This window comes from Furipterus horrens, unplaced genomic scaffold (genome assembly GCF_987537825.1).
Source record: "Furipterus horrens unplaced genomic scaffold, mFurHor1.1.pri manual_scaffold_10, whole genome shotgun sequence".
Classification (NCBI taxonomy): Eukaryota; Metazoa; Chordata; class Mammalia; order Chiroptera; family Furipteridae; genus Furipterus; species Furipterus horrens.
In genome coordinates, this window is record NW_028327180.1 from 1,384,152 (window position 1) to 1,400,981 (window position 16,830).

General features: G+C 58.0%; 1 protein-coding gene across 1 annotated transcript in view; it reads right to left on the reverse strand.

Moving 5' to 3' along the window:
• SEC24D (SEC24 homolog D, COPII component) overlaps window positions 1-16,830 on the reverse strand; it is a 52,528-nt gene that overhangs the window by 19,419 nt on the left and 16,279 nt on the right. The window contains exons 9-10 of the mRNA XM_090288383.1: window positions 6,612-6,750; window positions 3,621-3,736 (exon numbers count right to left, since the gene is read on the reverse strand). Of these exons, the coding sequence (XP_090144509.1) occupies window positions 3,621-3,736; window positions 6,612-6,750 (255 nt within the window). The remainder of the gene's footprint in view (window positions 1-3,620; window positions 3,737-6,611; window positions 6,751-16,830) is intronic.

Sequence of the window (16,830 nt, forward strand, 5' to 3'; positions counted from 1 at the left end):
GCGTCTCCCTGAGACTCTGCTGTCAGTGGTTCTGGGATTTATGCCCAGAAGTGGGCTTGCTGGCTCATGTGGTGACTATCTTTGTTTGGGGAGTGGCCCTCGTCTTCCCTTGCTTGGACCGCGGCCTTGACTTCTGACACCTGCTGCCTCCAACCCCGCTCCTCTCATCGTGAAGACTGCTGTTGGCGTGACCTGTCAGGGGCCCAGCGCAGGGCACAGGGCCGCTGCCCGAGGAGAGGGCACGCACCATGCCTGAGCCGCCTCAGAGCCTGGTGCCAGCCAGGGCACTCGGTGCCACGACAGGTGAGCAAACGAGAGGACGCAGGGGTGGGCAGAGCAGCGCCCTCCTTGCCTCGGGCGTGCGCAGGCTCCTGGCTCGGGGCGGGCCTTTAAGGCTCCCAGAGGGCTCACTGCGCAGATGAGTGAAAAGCCCAGGAGGTCAGACACGATGCCAAGCCCAGCAGAGCAGAACAGCAGAGTCCGTGTCAAAGCAACTTCCAGCGCGCCTTCCCGCCACTTCCCAGTCCACACCCCCCAACCACCTCCAGTCCTTGCCTTTTTCAAAACATTGTCTGTCCAGAAGCCACAGCCGAGTGGGCCAGGCCAGGAATTTGGCCAAAGGGTGTTTGCTTGGGCAAAGTGCTTTAAAGAGATTTGAACCAGAACGTGGTTTGGAGGCAGGGACCACACTCTCCCACGATGCGGGCCCCCATCCCGGGCCCACGGCCCTCATCAGCAGCGCCGGCCTGGCCGGAGGGCAGCAAGCTGCAGACCCCCCGCTGGACCCGCTGCTCACGGCCGGCCTCCACACGTTCCCCGCCCCCCACCCCTCGCTCAGGCTTACTGACCAGCTCCAGCGCCACACCTCGGGGTCCTCCCCTGGCCCCCGGAACCAGGAGTCGCCATGTGCCCCTCTTCCCGGACTCTGGGGTCGTTCTGCGCCCACGCCACCCACAGCACCCGTGGGGGCTGACATCCTAACTAGGTTCTTTCCCTTCCGGCTGACAGGGTCAGCAGGTCTGTGATCCGGCCGGTTCCGGTTCCCCTCACGGGCCAGAGACGGCCTCGGGCAGGTCAGGCATCCAAACCAATGTCCAGGTGGCGTGCAACTGCCTGGAGGAACTGCGTTTTTGTCTAGAAATGAAAGGCTGATTTGGGAGGAGAGTTTTCACCCCAGGAATCTTTACATGCAGATGGAGTCCGTGAACTTCTAAGTGAAAAACTCACGAGGTGACAGAGAGGGGTTTTTTTCCTAGGGGACTTTCTGCTGGTTCTGTAAATACGTGTCCCGTGTCCACGGAGCGCCGAGGGAGAACAGGGCTTCTGGGTTTGGCCACATCACTCTCCACGTGAACCGTGTTGGGACTTAAGCCCCGTGAGCCTCAGTGCCCCCCCGTGGGGCTGGTGCTCGCCACACAGGTGCACGTGAGGGCGGAATCCTGCGACGCACAGCACACACCTGGTACACAGCCTCACACGGGGAATGCTCAGTGAGTGCTCCTTTTAACATCTAAAACTGGTGTTAAGAGAAACTAAAGTGAATCAGGGAAAACGTGGTTTTTAATTCTCCTTTAAGTGTGTACAGTGTTAAAAATACACGTATAAATAAGCTCTTTTTCATCCTCCAAATCTCTAAGACAACTCCTTATTATACTTCATTTACAGTTAAATCATAATTAAATTTGAAGACACTTATAGCATCTTTTATTATGCATTTCACTTGGAGTAATAAAAGGAAGAATAAGCTTACAAAAAAACTCTTCAAGACGGACAGTTTTCATCTGGTTCCTTGCCTGCTTGATTGCAATTTCCCGTCAACTGGACATCTGGGACATTTCCAGATAACAGAGCTTAACATACTGAGACTTCTGTTCCCAGAAATAGATCTGACTCTCTGCCTAAGTTTCTACTAAAAAAGCATAAAATCAGGATAATGTGGCCGTTTTGGCAGAGAACGGGAAGCTCAGTGCACAGTTAGATTTATGCTACGGCTCCAAGGAGCGGTGAGCCAGTTTTCCAGCACCAGTGATGAGGCCTTTATTACATTTAATGAGGACATTTGTGTTCTGCCTAATCGGTCCCCTTCAGTCAACAGCATAAGGGACCCGCAAATGGTCCCAGAGTAGTTGCTATTTTAGGACCCAGGTGTTTTTCCCTGAAATAAAGCATTTGTGCCAAAATGTTATTATGTTTCCTGAACTATGTGCAAATGTTACATTTTAAACAGTAAAGCATCAACCTTTAATAACTGGATCTATGTAATGTAAAAAAAAGCATGCAAAACACTAAAATAAATGCAAAAGCTATGTTAATTGAAAAAAAAATTTTAAATCCAAGCAATTGAAAAAAAATGTCCTATGCAATTCACACTCAGAGCCCGGAGGCGCGCCCAGCGAGCCCAGGGAGAGAACTCCGGGCGGGGGGCTGGGTCTGAGGCGCCCGTTCTCGGAAGGGGGAAGGAAGGGGGTCAGCGCGACCCCGTTTCTCCAAGTCCACCCACGTGCCTCACACGTGAGCTGAAATCAGTGATACCCGAGAGGATCCTGTCAAATCCCGGAAGGGCCTTCGCATCCCGCAAGGAGCCCGTGACAACGTCACCACCACTGCGACCCTGGGGAAGGGGGGCGGCCGCTTCCCCGCGAGTTCGTTCATCCACCCGCTCGCTCAGGCCATCAGTGCGCGCCCCCTGACCCACGGCCCACCCTGCCCCGTGCGGACACTGCGGCAGATGCCATCAGGGGAGCTGGACAAGACGCCTGTCCCCAGGGGTGTCAGCACCTGCGGGGAGGGAACGCAGGTAAGAGTGACAATCCATGGGGTGTCTGCCAAAACACGTATGTGGGCCAGTCTCCGGAAAAACGCCCGGGGGATGCGTAGGTCAGCGCCACGAGGACGCCAGCGGCAGCTGTGCGCACGCGCGCGCGCTCACACGCAGGACGACCTGGGCCGTGCGCTCGGGCGTGTCCGGCCGGCACGGAGCGCGGAGCCTCGGCCGGAGGGAGCGGCCCCGAGCAGGTGCGTCCTGTGCAGATGAAGACGGGGGTTGGGGGGGTTGCGGACCGAGTCCGGGGTCTGGGAAGGAAACCGGCATCTCTGGACTCGGGCAAAGGCGCAGGGGCCAGGCTGCCAGGACGTGCGGGGACCCCGAGAGCCTCCACTCCTGGGGGGACAGCAGAGAAAGGGGCGCAGAAGCGCCTCGAAGTCCTGGGGGCCACACTGGTCGAGCTTTCGCCCTAAAGCGAAACTTTTCTGACGCAATGACAGCGCGGACGGGCGGAGGCAGCGTCCAGAACCCAGCACGTGCTCCTGGGAGCGGGGCAGGGACACGCCACTGCCGTCCGCCTCTACTCCCAGCACCACGTGCCAGCGCGGCCGCCGCGGTGTGAGGTCTGCCGCCGTCCCGCGTCTGCGCTGGGGCAGAGCTGCGCCCCGAGGCGCCACGCACAGGCCCCGTGAGCGGACCGAGAGCAGCCTGGACGCGTGAAGTGCGCCCCTGGCGTTTGACGTCATGCTCCTTTACATGTGAACATGAGTCCCTTGTTTGACGTCACGCCCCATTACGCGTGAACGGGCCCCCCGCGCTGCCGCCGCGCGGCAGCCCCGAGCCCCGGCGCACTCACCCGGCAGTAGTCCAGCGTCGCCGCGTACTCGTAGGACCCCAGGGACAGCTCCGGCTTCTCGTAGTGGTCCAGCCTCCGGCCCATGTGGTCCAGGTGTTGGAAGTAGGACGGCGGGACTGCGGGGGGGACGGGGGGACAGCTGTTGTTCGCCCAGCACAGACGCGCGTTAGGGGAGGGGGGGGTGCGAGGACTTTAAGGCTGGAATGTGGCAAATTCCAAGTACCCACTGTTTAGAAAGCGTGTCTTGAAATGAATGAGTTTTCTTAAATTAAAAAAAAAAAAAATCCCCATCCTTTCTACAAGGTACTGATGCCAAAGAGCGTTTATGATGTGGACGCTGGGGAGACGTGGGGTGAAAGCTCTGGCGTTCTGAAGTTGTCACGGCCAAAACCTAATTGTCCCCATTTAACTACCTCTTTTACAAGGAACTCTGGCTTTTCTCTCTATTTCAGTTTCAGTACAGCTAAGCAGCGCACGCTGGTTACTTGGACTACACTACAGACTACGGCGTTTATCCTCTAATGAGGAGAGGCCTCCGGCCATGGGGACTTGCACGGTGCTTTGTTCATGTTTGGGCTTCGGAGCAGGAGATGACTGTATTAGGGAAAGACTCACCCAGACCTCGGCCGAGGACTCTTAATTTGACTCGAATGCTGCGCAGGTCCGTCCTGGCGGAGGCCTGGAGACCGGCCAGCAGCCCCCGAGCGGCCGTGAGTCACGCACCGCGCGCCTGCACAAATATGGCCTGGCAGCTGGGGGACCGGCGGGGCTGCCGCAAGGGCGCTGGCGAGTAACCAGCAACGCTCTGCTTTTAAGCGTTTCATAAAGAACAGCGTTTTCACTTGTGAAACCACAGAAGGAATGCCTTTTGTTTTAGAACCAGCAGCTCAGGATTCCTTTCCAGTTGGGAACTGGCATGTGGTTACAATGGGATCACAGAGACTGGACTTAAAAACACTCACTGAGGCTTGACTTTTCTATTTTCTCACGATGCAATGGCCATTTCTTTCAAAACAACTTTTACAGGATTCATATGCGTAGATGGATCCTGAATTTGGAAAAGTCAATGTCTTGTAAAGACTTGGGACGGGGGACACTGTGAGTCTCAGCCTGGCTAAGTGGCCTCGAGGCCTCTGACAGTGACTCCGTGACATTTGGGGGAGGGGGGGGCACCTCACCGGCTGTGTCAGGGTGCTACGGTGCAGTAAGCGCTCCCCAGTCTCCAGGATTCCCTTCACTCACACGTCTGCGTGTAACATGGGAAAAGTCTCCCTTTACGATGAACTGATTTTATACTTGTTAGCGTTTCAGATTGTCACGTTTTACAGATGAGATCCCAGTCACCCTGCCCCCTGACATGTGCCACATGACACCTGCCTCCCCACAGGCCTCTGGCCCCACGTGCTGCCGCTGTGCCATCTCCAGACACTGTGGCGGGAAAGGCTGGGGCCGGGGACCACGCCTGGGGCTTCTCTCCAACTCCAACCAGCCCCCGACCCTCTGACCCCAAATGATACCTGCAGGTGCCGATGTCAACCTAAGGGCCTGGCCTCTGAGCTGAGTGTGCATAACCCTGCTGGGTGGGGGTCCCCATGGGGGGTGGGGGTAGGGGACTGGTAGGGAGACACAGGACGGAGCGGTCTCTCTCCCAGGAAGGAGCTGGCCTTTGCAGGCTCTAAGCCAACACCTCAGGTGCACATGCGGGGGCTTCACACTAAACTGGGGACCCTGGATGCACCTCTGACCCCATCCTCAGAAACCTGAGGGCTTGCCTGATGACTCCAAGGAGCTGGTGCGTGGGGACGGCCTCTTCCCACTCCCCGTGACCTCCCCCCTGCCCTAAAGCACAGGGAAGGGAAGGGTCACAGAGGCCTGCAACCCAGGTGGAGGGACCGCATGGCAGCAGCCAGAGTCCACCAGGGTGGCGGGGGGTGTCCTGGGAAAGCACAGACTGGGGCGGGGCTGGCAGCACAGATCGCAGGCCCGTGGGTTTGTCCTGCGTGCGCACATCACAGCTGGAGTGAGGAGAAGGACAGCCGAGGGGACACCAAGCCCTGAGAGAAGACCGTCACCCAGTGACCTCATTCCTCAAGGCCATTTCCAAGAATGACCAATGGTCTCAGGACTCCCAGGGAGCCTGTCATGGGCCCTCTGTGTGGACAGAGCCCTGGACATGACGGGGCAAGAAGGGGAGACAGAGACAAGCTCCACTGTCCCCCCAGGACCGTCCCGGAGCAGGGCCCTGACCACAGCCATGGGCAGGACGCTGTGCCCAGCTCTCCTGTCACCAGGGGGGCTGGCAGCCGCAGGGACGTGGCTCCAGGCAGAGAGTGTGCAGGCGGCAGAGCTGATGCCCACAGGTGGCCTGTCCCCGCAGGGTAAGGACCCAGGGAAACAGAAAGCGCTGCCCTCATCCTCCTCACTGGCCTCCAGGAAAGCGCTGAAGGTCGAGGGTGTGGGGACACTTTCAGCCGACTGTGGCTCTGCTGGACACCAGAACGTCACCAAGTGACGGCTGCCAGCACCTTCCGCGAGGCTGCAGGTCTGTCAGCGTCACTGCCTACGTCCCGGAATGAGACTGGCAACGCAGAGCCCGGGAAGGCGCCTCCTAGTCACGCCTGGTGCGGGAGGGGAAGCCCCGTCTCCACGTTAGAGCCCCTCTGACAGCGTTCCCCACCTGCGGGCGCGCTCACATGCGAGCATAACTCGGAGCAACGAGGAGAGAGGGCAGTCTCGCCCGTTTATCCTCTGTAAGCACAGACGGGCTGCCATCTCCCTGGGAAGAAACCAGTCAGCCCAGGCCCCGCTCGGACGCCGGGCGCCCCGGGGCCTCCCAGGACCGCAGGAGCCCCGCGTGGCCGTGCCTGTGTCTCCTCTGAAGCTCGGGAGGCAGAAGGAAACGAGCCCGGAAGGCCCCCCGCAGCGGGCAGGCAGAGCCCGGGCCTCCCCGGGGGCCCCGTGCCCCGTCCCAGGCGCGGGGCGCGGACTCACCGTCGTTCACGCAGCCGCAGAAGGCACACTGGAACCTCCGCCCGCCCTCGGTGAACAGCATGAAGGGGCACATGTAGGCCTTGCAGCGGCGGCAGCGCACGGGCCCCGCCTCTCCGTGGTTGACCAAGTACAGCGGCGTCTGCAGGGAACAAGGCCGTGAGCCGACAGGCCGCGGACGCACGGTCAAGGGCGGCCCCCTAAACACACGGACCCGGGACCCCATAGCCCTCGCGTCCGCCCGGAGAGTCCAGATGCCCCTCTGAGACCAGTGAATGAAGCGAGGCAGCATCCCAAGTAAAACGAGTGCACATGGTGCCCTGTATAAGCATGCACATGCACACACGTGTTTCCGTGTGTGCGCACGGTTAGCTGTGTGAAGGCAAAGAGGAAATAGGAGGGTGGGCCTTGTATCACGCATGGTGCTGCTTTGTTCACTATCAGGGGAGACGTGAGCCGGGTCGGACTTGAAAAGCTCGGGTCTGCGCACCCACACGCCGTTGGCAGGACCTCCCGCGCGGCGCACACACCGTTCCCTCGGAGGCGACGGCAGAACACGCTCCGCATGTCGCCGGCAAGGTGCTGTCCGCCCGTTCCGCCGCTCTGACCGCTGACAAAGTGTCTCACCAAACCCTCTCTCTGCAGCGGCTCACGCTTTGCCAGACCCCCAAATAACCATTCCCACTGCTGCTTCCTCACCAACACGCGTGGCCCCGTTACACTCCCTCACCCCAGCTGGGAGGGCTCAGGCTCGGCCTTCGAGCGGGCCTCGCGCCTCGGCTCCGCCGGCTTTCCAAGCAAAACCTCCCTGAAGCTCACATTTCTAGAAAAGCGTGAGACGTACAGGATCTCACACACGAACTAGCTTCTTCTTTAAAGAAAAAGAGGTAAACAGAGCAGGCTGCTTCTCAGTGGAGACCCGAAGAGTGGGAGGGGGTGGCGGTGGGGCGGGGCTGACCGGAAGGCCACGTGCCGGCCCGGTTAGAAAACCCAGGCACTGTCTGCGCCTGCCCAGGGCGTCGGTGTGAAAACTGACCCTGCGCTGAGCGGCCGGACGTCAGCGGTCAGGGCTCAGAGCAGGGAGGAGGAACAAACAGGTTTGGGGTGATGCAGGGAAGAATCACGGAAAGAGTTTTTTAAAAATCCAGACTCCCTCCCCACGGCCTTGCGTGCCCCCCCGTTTCTCGCCTGGAGGAACCCAGAAGTGGACGGCACTTCCTCCCCCATCTCTTCTGACCCCACAGGCGGAGTGCCGGGACCCCTGCAGGGGAGGGACGAGGCCTCAGTGGAACTTCACGTGCAGCCTGGAGCCCCGTGGCCGGTGCCGGACTGTTGCACGCGTGGTTACGGCCGTCCACCCACCCACAGCGCCCTGGCCTCTCTGCGAGCCGCGCCGCTCAGGGGCGTGTGTGCAGTAGGAGGCAGGCCTGGGTCTCTAAAGGCATCCGTGTACGTAAACATGACACTTAAATTAGCTAACGTGTTGCTGTAAAACGTTAGGGTAAAAACGATCGAGGTGGCGGGGAATCCGCCTTTCAGAGTTCTGATGCAATCCAGCGGTCAGAAGCTGAAAAGAACAGCAGGTGTCTAAAACATCCTAGGAATCTTCTTTAAATACACAAATACAGGCGCATACAGCACTTTTCTATATAAACCTTTTGCTTGAAAGGCATGAAGTGGCAAACATGTGTCCTTTACCGGGTGAGGAGAAGCAGCCACACAGGGGGAGGGGGGGAAGCAGACAAAGAGCTGTAGGTGCGACGGGGGTCCCAGGGCAGGACACGGGGTTCCCGTAGGAAGAGGGGACAGTCACTCCTGCCTGTGGTTGCCGTCTGTCCCAAAGCTTTGGTCTCCAGGACCAAGAGGTGCTTTCAAGAGTTAAACTGGGAAAAGTCTGCAAATTCCGTGCACTCCAGTCAAGCCTACTTTTCTCATCCTTTCATTTTCAGAGTTCCCAGGCTGTCATCGACTCCCCGAGGAACGAAATAGGACACCATTATCTGCTAGACAAAGCAGGGCCGATGCAGCAAGCGCAGCCTGACTCGTCCTGACAGGACTGATTCAAAGGCAGGCCCGGCCGCCATCACTGTGCCACTGTCACAGCGAAACGTTCCCGGGCTCCCAGAACCTGCAGAGAGGGAAATGGAAGTCCAGCCGCCCGCTGCAGCCCGGGACGACCGCACGGGGCCGCTGGGCACGCGCCCACGCTCTGTATCCTCCCTCCGTGGGGCGCAGGCTGATGGGCAGGGAACGACTGAGGTGACAGCAAAGAACGTTAAAAGCCTTCCCAGTGTTTACATTTCCCGGCGGGCCATGGGAGAGGGTGGAGTGGCACCACCTTGTCCAGGGTGTGCTCTGTCCTCTCCAGGCAGACATCGGCTTATCTGCTCTGCAGCAGCGAGCAGGACCCGAGCTCAACTTCAGTGTGTATCGCTTTTATGAAAAAAACACACTTCACAAAAATTCCCCCAAAGGCTAGTTTGTTTTTCTTCCCCTTACCAAGGACATTACACCATATTTTCTTCAGAAATATTTACAGATTTTATGACTTTGTTTATAAATGTGTTTATGTCTTTTGGCCTCTGGTGCCTCCCTGCCTGCCCCTCCTTTCCTGTTCTTCTCTTAAGTGGGGGGCAAGGCCGCGTGGAGACGCTGAGGCAGACCCTCCTGGCGGCCGTGGCCCGGGTGCTGTGGGCATCTGCTTGTGCAGCGTGGACAGACGGGGCGCTGAGCAAAGGCGGGGGGTGGGGGACACCACTCTGACCCTGTGCTTGTCTTTAGGTGGCCAGGGCTGTACCAAGTCTGTGTTGGGACTGATTTTAGTTACAATGCTCTGACTGAATAGAATGTCTCTCTTTCTGGGCATGAACAGTAACATCACGGTCCCTTTGGGACCACAAGCAAGAATATAACTCACGGAGAAACGGGCGCTGTGTGAAAACAGAACCGTGATTTAGAAACGAAACAGAGCCGAACGCCTGTGGCTGTTGCTCTGAGACGGAGAAGAGGGGCTGTGTCAGTGGTGACCCCCGGGGCGGCGGAGGCGAGGTTTAGGGGTTCCTTACGTTAATGTGTTATGGGGTTTCCAAGTCCTCCTGACGTCTGCACAGTCCCTGCGTGGGAGGCTTCTGTGCAGGGACCGGAAACATACCCGCGGCCGAGGGCGCAGTCAGAGGCCCCCGCGGGGGCAGAGCAGACCTGGGGAGACCGCCAGAAACACGACCCTCTGGAGTTGGGAAGGCAAGGCTGCGCCGTCACAGATGGGACTCCCAGAGCAAAGGGACGCTCAGCGCCCCCGGGGCACAGGCCACGAGGCCCCACACGGAGGCTCGAGGGAAGCGGGTAACCCACGCACTTCCGTTTGGGCAACTGCTGACCTCATAAAAAACTTGAACGCACAGGTCTTGCGATAGCACCAGTGTCTCAGGGAATCAGTGAGTGACAAGGGCAGCTGAAGGTCAGCAGGAACAAAATGGACAGGGGACATTAAGGGTAATATAGGAAAGGCAGAAGCCAAAGGACTGCCACACGCCACCCGTGGACGTGAACTTAGGGGGGCACTGCTGGAGGGAAGGGGGCACCGGGCGCAGGAGGGCAGAGGGAAAAGAACTGGGACAACTGTAATAACAATCGATCAAATATACTTTTAAAAAGTAAAAAATAAAATTAAAAAAGGTTAAGATCTAGACAGCACACACTTGAACATATGCCCACGAGGTGGCGCTGTGTAACTAAAAATGAAACCCGACGGATTCCCCTGAAGAGACTCAGGGTCACGGCCACATTCGGGTTGTGTAGCTCGAACAGCGTTTAAGGGAATGTAGGCCAGCTGTTGCCATCACAAAAATGAGGAAACCTACGCTTTTCTTGAAAAAAGAAATTAACCGTGGTTAAAAAATATTCTGAGTAAAACAAAGTGAGATTAAACAACATGAAATACAGGTTATTTTAAGAATCTTTAAAAAAATGTGTGACCAATTCAAAAGCATCTGGAGAAATGAATATGTATTAATATATATCAATAATGAGCAAAAGAAAAAGATGACTTATCAAAATATAAAAGTTGATGGATATGTGCTAACATACATTTTCTCTCCTTTTCCTTGAAGAGAAGTGAAACAGAGCGACATGTTAGAAGTCATCAGATCAGAGTTTTTCGCAGCTTTTTAAGCCATGAGGACAAAAGGGTATGACATCTCACTCCCACGATCGGGTCTGCGATGTCCTCCACCCGTGGCACCACCAAGACGCGCCACGTGGGCTAGGGATGTGACTGTGTGTGACGGGGCCCTGACGCCCACACCACCCGACTCTCAGACGACGCGCCTCCTCTGCCTTCCCTGCAGTTTGCAGACGTGTCGCTCAAGAAGGACAACGCCAACCTTATTTCCTGAAACGGTAACATTTTAAGGACTGTCACGTTTTCACACGTATGTCTCAGATGTCGCCCCTTTTCTCTCCCAGAACACGTATGTCCTCACAGGTATAACGTGATGTCACTGAAGGACGCAAACAGTGGAGGGAGGGCAAACCGAAAACCAGGCTAAACGTGGGCAGACTCTGACTCTCCAGGGCACTCCTCAGCGACTGTTACCCCCGTTGGCACGGCCGTCTGTCCGGCAGAGTCCCCAAAGGGCTGTTTTTCATAAGAACATACGTGTGGGAAATCAAATATGTTCTCTGAGACACAACGTGGCGATTCCAACCAAGGTCAGGCGCCTGGAGAGAGGTGACTCAGAAGCGCAGGCCTGGCCTCAGCGCGGCTCCTGGGGACCAGCTCTCCGGCTCCCCGGGGAACTCCTCTGGCGTCCGTGCAGCACGTGCACAGAGCCGGTGCTCCGTAAGCGTTTGCGCACAGGTCCCTACGGTGAAACTCTCACCAAGTTACCTGTCCTCCGAATTCTGCTTTGCTTCCGCTTACAAATGGTATTGTGCCGTGAGGTGTCCCATGTTTATTAAGTACAAAAATGTCCCAGGAACTGCTGTAGGTCTTGGGGACACAGCACGGGTCCCTGCCCTCCTGGGACCCGCGGGAGGAGGACACAAACGCCACTCTGCAGACTGTGACATGCGGTGTTGGGGACCTGCGGGGTGTCCGGCCAGGCCCCACAGAGGGCGGGACCTCGGGCTGAAACCCGGAGGTTGAACAGGAATGACTTCGGCTAAAGGGGCAGGAGAGCGGGGAAGCTCGAGGAGAAAGCATCCCGGCAAACGCCCGTGAAGACCTCAGGAAACACAAGCGCTTGGTGATGGACATGTGACGCCCGGTGCTTATCATTTGAATAACAAAAGCAGAAAATGGTGAATTACTGTCCCAACACAGGCATGTGCTACCTCTCTGTTCTAAAATGGGAATGAGCAGCTGATTCTTCCCACTCGCACGTGAGCGTCCATTGTGCATCCATGGCAGCCCCTCCTGCTCATGGAGGCCCCGCGGCTGCTGGAGCCACACAGTCTGCTGTGTCCCCGACAAGCGCCACTTCTGGGACATTCCCTCCTGTGCACACGGAAGACGTGCCAAGGCAGCGAGTGCCGGGTTAAATCCAGCTCCCTACGGAGGGGGTTAACTCGTAGAGCAAATCAGCATCACAAAGATAAAGGTGATGGTAAGAGTTCCTATCCAATCAGGCAGAGTGTCTTCTTTGTTTATTCTTGTTTGTCCATTTAATTTAAAAAAAACAAAACGATTTACATAAACAATTTTGTGGTTGAGAAAAGAAGCTTGGTGCAATTCAGCTTCTAAAGGGCAACTTAAAACGGGGTTCTGATGACTTTGGCCCTGACAGATGTGGCTGCCCCGTCGTCCGTCTGCAGTCGATTCCACTCGGAACGGGGAAAACACTGCTCTGCAGCTGCCAGGCTTCCTCATGGAGCGTGTTCACAGCCCGGTCCAGCAGGGCCCGGGTCGTCACAGGACACAACTCAGTCGCTGAAGTAACTTCATGCATTAGAGTCACTTAAATGCAACACCCGTTACTCTGGCTCTGTATGAGTAGGTGCGCTTCGTTTTCCCAAGCTTGTATGCTCATACTTTACAAAATACGGCATTAAAGCTGGCAATTTAAAAGATTATAACGCACACGCCGGAAAACAGATCCAGGCCCTCAAAGCTTTGACTTAAAAATAACTCAAGTTATAAGTCTCTGAGTCCCTTAACGAACAAAATACGACGCCGCGACCGGTTCACTGCAGAGCACACGCACCCCTGAAGCCGCTCGGCCTGGGCTTCGGGGGAGGAACGCACAGCCCGCAACGTGCTCGTGCTCCCTCGCCGAGGAAGCGCCCCGGGCCGCGGAGGACACCCCGGGGCGGGGTTGCGCAGAAACGACACACAGGGTGCACGATAAGCAGGTGGTCACCCACGCTGGGTGCCCAGCAACGAGGGGACAGTCAGGCGGGCGTTGGGCTTCCTTCCTTCTGGGTCACCCCCGTCAGGGCCCGACTCTCCGCCTCAGCCACGGCGGCCAAGGTCGCGGCCCGGCACAGCGGAGACCTGGCTAACGGCTCTCCCTGGCCCCCAGCCCCTGTCCCACCTCGTGGACGCCACTGTGCTCTGGAGAAAGTAGCTGGTCTGTACTGGTCCCGAGACACCGTTAGGGGCCCCGGCCTCCTGCGCCTTGCTCTGCCCTTCGCAGCGGGGCGTGACCTGTCTCGTTACCGTGGGGCGGGCGCCCCTCCGGGCCCGCGGCTGACTTCCTCCTTCGCCCACAGAGCCGGGCGTGAGCGAGGCCGCGCGTCTGCGGTCGTTTAGAAGTGCGAGATGGCGACACCAACGCGGGATAAATGTTCGCTTCACCGGTGACATGTTCATCAGCGACCCAGCCGCGACCCGACCGCCGCCGCCAGGGAAGGTGATGGTTCAGACTTCGGTGCTGAAAACGTTAATTAGGACCTAAAGTCCCCGGAGATCACCAGCGCCACGTGCCTGGCTGCCCCTGGTGGGTCGGTGCGCGGATCCGACCAGACCCCTGCCTGCCACGGGCCCGGCCCCCAGGGAGGACGGCGCGGTGGCCTGGGGTCAGCAGACTTGAGGCCAGAGGCCTCACGGACACTTGGAGACGGTCACGAGGTGCCGGAGCTCAGGTCCACGGCAGCGGGACCAAGGACGGCCGTGTCGCGTGCTAACCAAACAGCGGCCGCGCTCACTCAGGGCCCCCTGTGGTCCGAACCTGCCACGTGGGTTCAGAGAGCCCGTGGCCACCATCCCCAGGGGAGGACGCGAGGCTGGGGCACTGTGGGCAGCAGGACTGCGCCCCGCGGACGCCCCAAGCAGCGCAACCCCACCTGTGGGCCTGGCGGGGGCGTCACAGGCGCGAGCCAGCAACCTGCGCCGGAGCCCCGCTGCCCCGGGCTGGGCTGGGTTTGTCCTCCGACCGCCTGTCAGTCCCCGATGTCCCTTCTGTTTTCTTTCCATCCTCACCTCCACTGACTCTATCAGAATAAGAACTATCGCTAAGAAAGAAGAATTTAAACAGTATTTAATAATGGGACAAATGTCTTCGCTCCTTACGTCGTAACGAAGGTCACGTCCCTAAACCCCAAGCTCACTGTCCGGTTCTCCCCACCGGAGCCTCTTCACATTCTACAGAAGTGAACTGTGTTCTCACAAACTCTCTGAAGTCCCAGACGACAGGAGCGGCCTTGTTTCCTCCCTGCCCCTCAAGTTCAGCTTGGACCAAGCAGAAAATACCCGAGGGATTGTAAGTCACGTGGGAGTTAAGTCTTGGATCAAAGTTTACCTGCACTAAGCAAACTCAGAACGAAAGGAAATCATTTGGGCTATGAGAGCCCTCTGTAACCTAAAAATAGATGCACAGATATTCCTAAATCGAGCCACAGATGGAGCTAATGCTCCTGCCATCTGGTTTATAGGTGCTCTTACTCAATGTCATGTATAATTAGACATATGCAATTGTGCAAAATACAAAGATTTCCTGTCTTAAAGAAAATGCAAAGTTAACTGAAGTACAACCTTCTATCCTCTGCAGCGGAAACCGATACCATGTCTACCTCTGATCTGAATACAGCATCAGAAGTAAAACTGCATTTCTGAAGCAAAGGAGCTGAGAAGCTAGCCGATGACCTGTGCTGAGTATTTCATAGTTAACTATACTGCACGTGGCAGCAGGTTTCACATACAGACCTAAGGTGAGGAACGCGAAATACTAACCCACGAAGACAGAGGTGCGTCCCCAGCATCCGTCTCCAAAGCAAACGCTGGAGGGACGTCCCCGGCGCCCGCCCGCAGGCTGAGGTTTGTTTTCACAGGCCGTTGCTAACACAGGGACGTGCTCGCAACGGCTCTGTGAAACGACATTACACACTTTAAAAAAGAAAACTGTACTAACAACGTCTTTCTGACAAAGCCAAACAAGGAAATCTTTCAGGGCTTTTCTTTTCTAAATCGCAGTCATGACGGCAACATCAGTGAGATGAGAAATAAAACCCTAAAATTTCACTACACATAAAGATAAGCAAGTCACTTATCATGGAGGAAAACAAGTCACAGCGCTGGTAGGACTGGGAGTGGGGCTGCCACTCGGGAACACGACAGAACGGAATACACACGTGCCCGGGAGCCAGCAGTCTGCGCCCAGGGACTGACCCGAGGGAGATGCGCCTGCATCCACAAAGCTTCACCCGCCGCAGCCCCCGGCCAGAAACGGCAGAGTGTCCGTGCCGAGAGAGCAGATCAACCCGCAAAGCCACGTGGTGAAGCAGGGTCAGCAACGGCGAAGGGACAGGCTGCGTGGGCCACTCCCCGGGGCTCCCGACACCGCCATGCTGGGTGGCAGGAACCCACGCGGCCGGCACACGCCCTCGGAGCCGCTCCCGTGAAGACCTTACGTGGGAAAGCGAGTCTCCGCTGGGCACGTCAGAGCAGCGGCCGTCAGGGCACGGGGGCTGGCTGGGAGGGGCACGAGGGGACAGTCCGGGTCCCCAGCTCAACAGGGGTCTGCGTTACACAGGTGTGTGCACCTGTCAAAATCCAGTGAAACGCTCCCTTGAGATGGGCGCGTTTCCCTGTAAATGAGTTTTGCCGCGAGAGGAAAAATAGCCTGTAAGCGACTGAGAAGCCCCGTGAGCGGCGAGCCTGCCGGAGCACCGGGGTGGGGGTGGGGGTGGGGGGGCCCTGACGCCTGCAGGCCTCTCTGAGGCACGCTGACACGGATGGACGGAAGGACGGACGGGGGAATCGGTATGTGACCGCGCCAGCACGGTCGGTGGCAGGTGGACAGGTATCACTGCAAAGGTCTTCCAGGCTTCCTGCATGTTTACAGTTTTCACAGTGACCAGCTACTCTCAACACCTTGTTACGGGAAAGCACGTGCCGTACACGCACGGGCCTCTCTGTCGTACACGCTGGTCTGCTTCACCTTCGCAAGCACCGTGGTTTCCGAGAGGCGTTCGGACGGACGGTGGGTGTCGGGGACGGTCCCAGAAGAGAGGCCGCCAGAGCACTGACGCGCGTCTGCCTGTGAGAGCCCCCCTGCACCCATACCCGCCAGGCCCCTCGACCCTGAGCGGGGACATGGGTGCGCGCTCCCACACCCTCAGGGGGGGCGTGGGGACACCTTACGGGGGTGAAAGCCACTGGCCACACGTCTCTCTTCTCTTTCTTCACTCATGGGCCCCCCACCCCAGTGATGTGGCCCCCACGACGGGCACGGATCTATTCCCTGTCACAGACGCCCTGCCTCTTGTGCAGGGGCTGCTGGGTGCACACCCGATCACTGGCCCCCAGGGACCCTGCCGCCACGTGGAGGGTGTAGCTTTGGCCTTCAGTGCAGCACGGGGACCCCGGGGTCAGCCTCGCCGTAGGGACCTCACCGCAGGGTTCTGGCCAGAGCCGCCACCGGAAGCGAAGCTGCTGTCACCTCCCTACCCGCTGCGCTCAGGCACCTGCGTCTCTGGGCGCGGTGGGCGTCCATCCCTCGGGAGCACCCGGGGAGCAAGGACGGCCGTGTAGGGGGTGTCCTGCCTGCAATACCCACGGACAGCAGCCTCGCATCAGGAACTCTAAATACTTGCCACTTCCGACCTGTCCCCACTTAACCACAGACTGAGCACGCTGCCACACTGAGCGCTCAGGCGCATCCCTCATGCCCCCCACCCCCCATCACGCTGACCTGACGCAGGAGCTTGGGCCTGGGACCCGTGCGTGCACAGCAGGAGCAGTGGGACCAAGGGTGCTGTGCTCTGTCCCCTTCCTTCAGCAGCC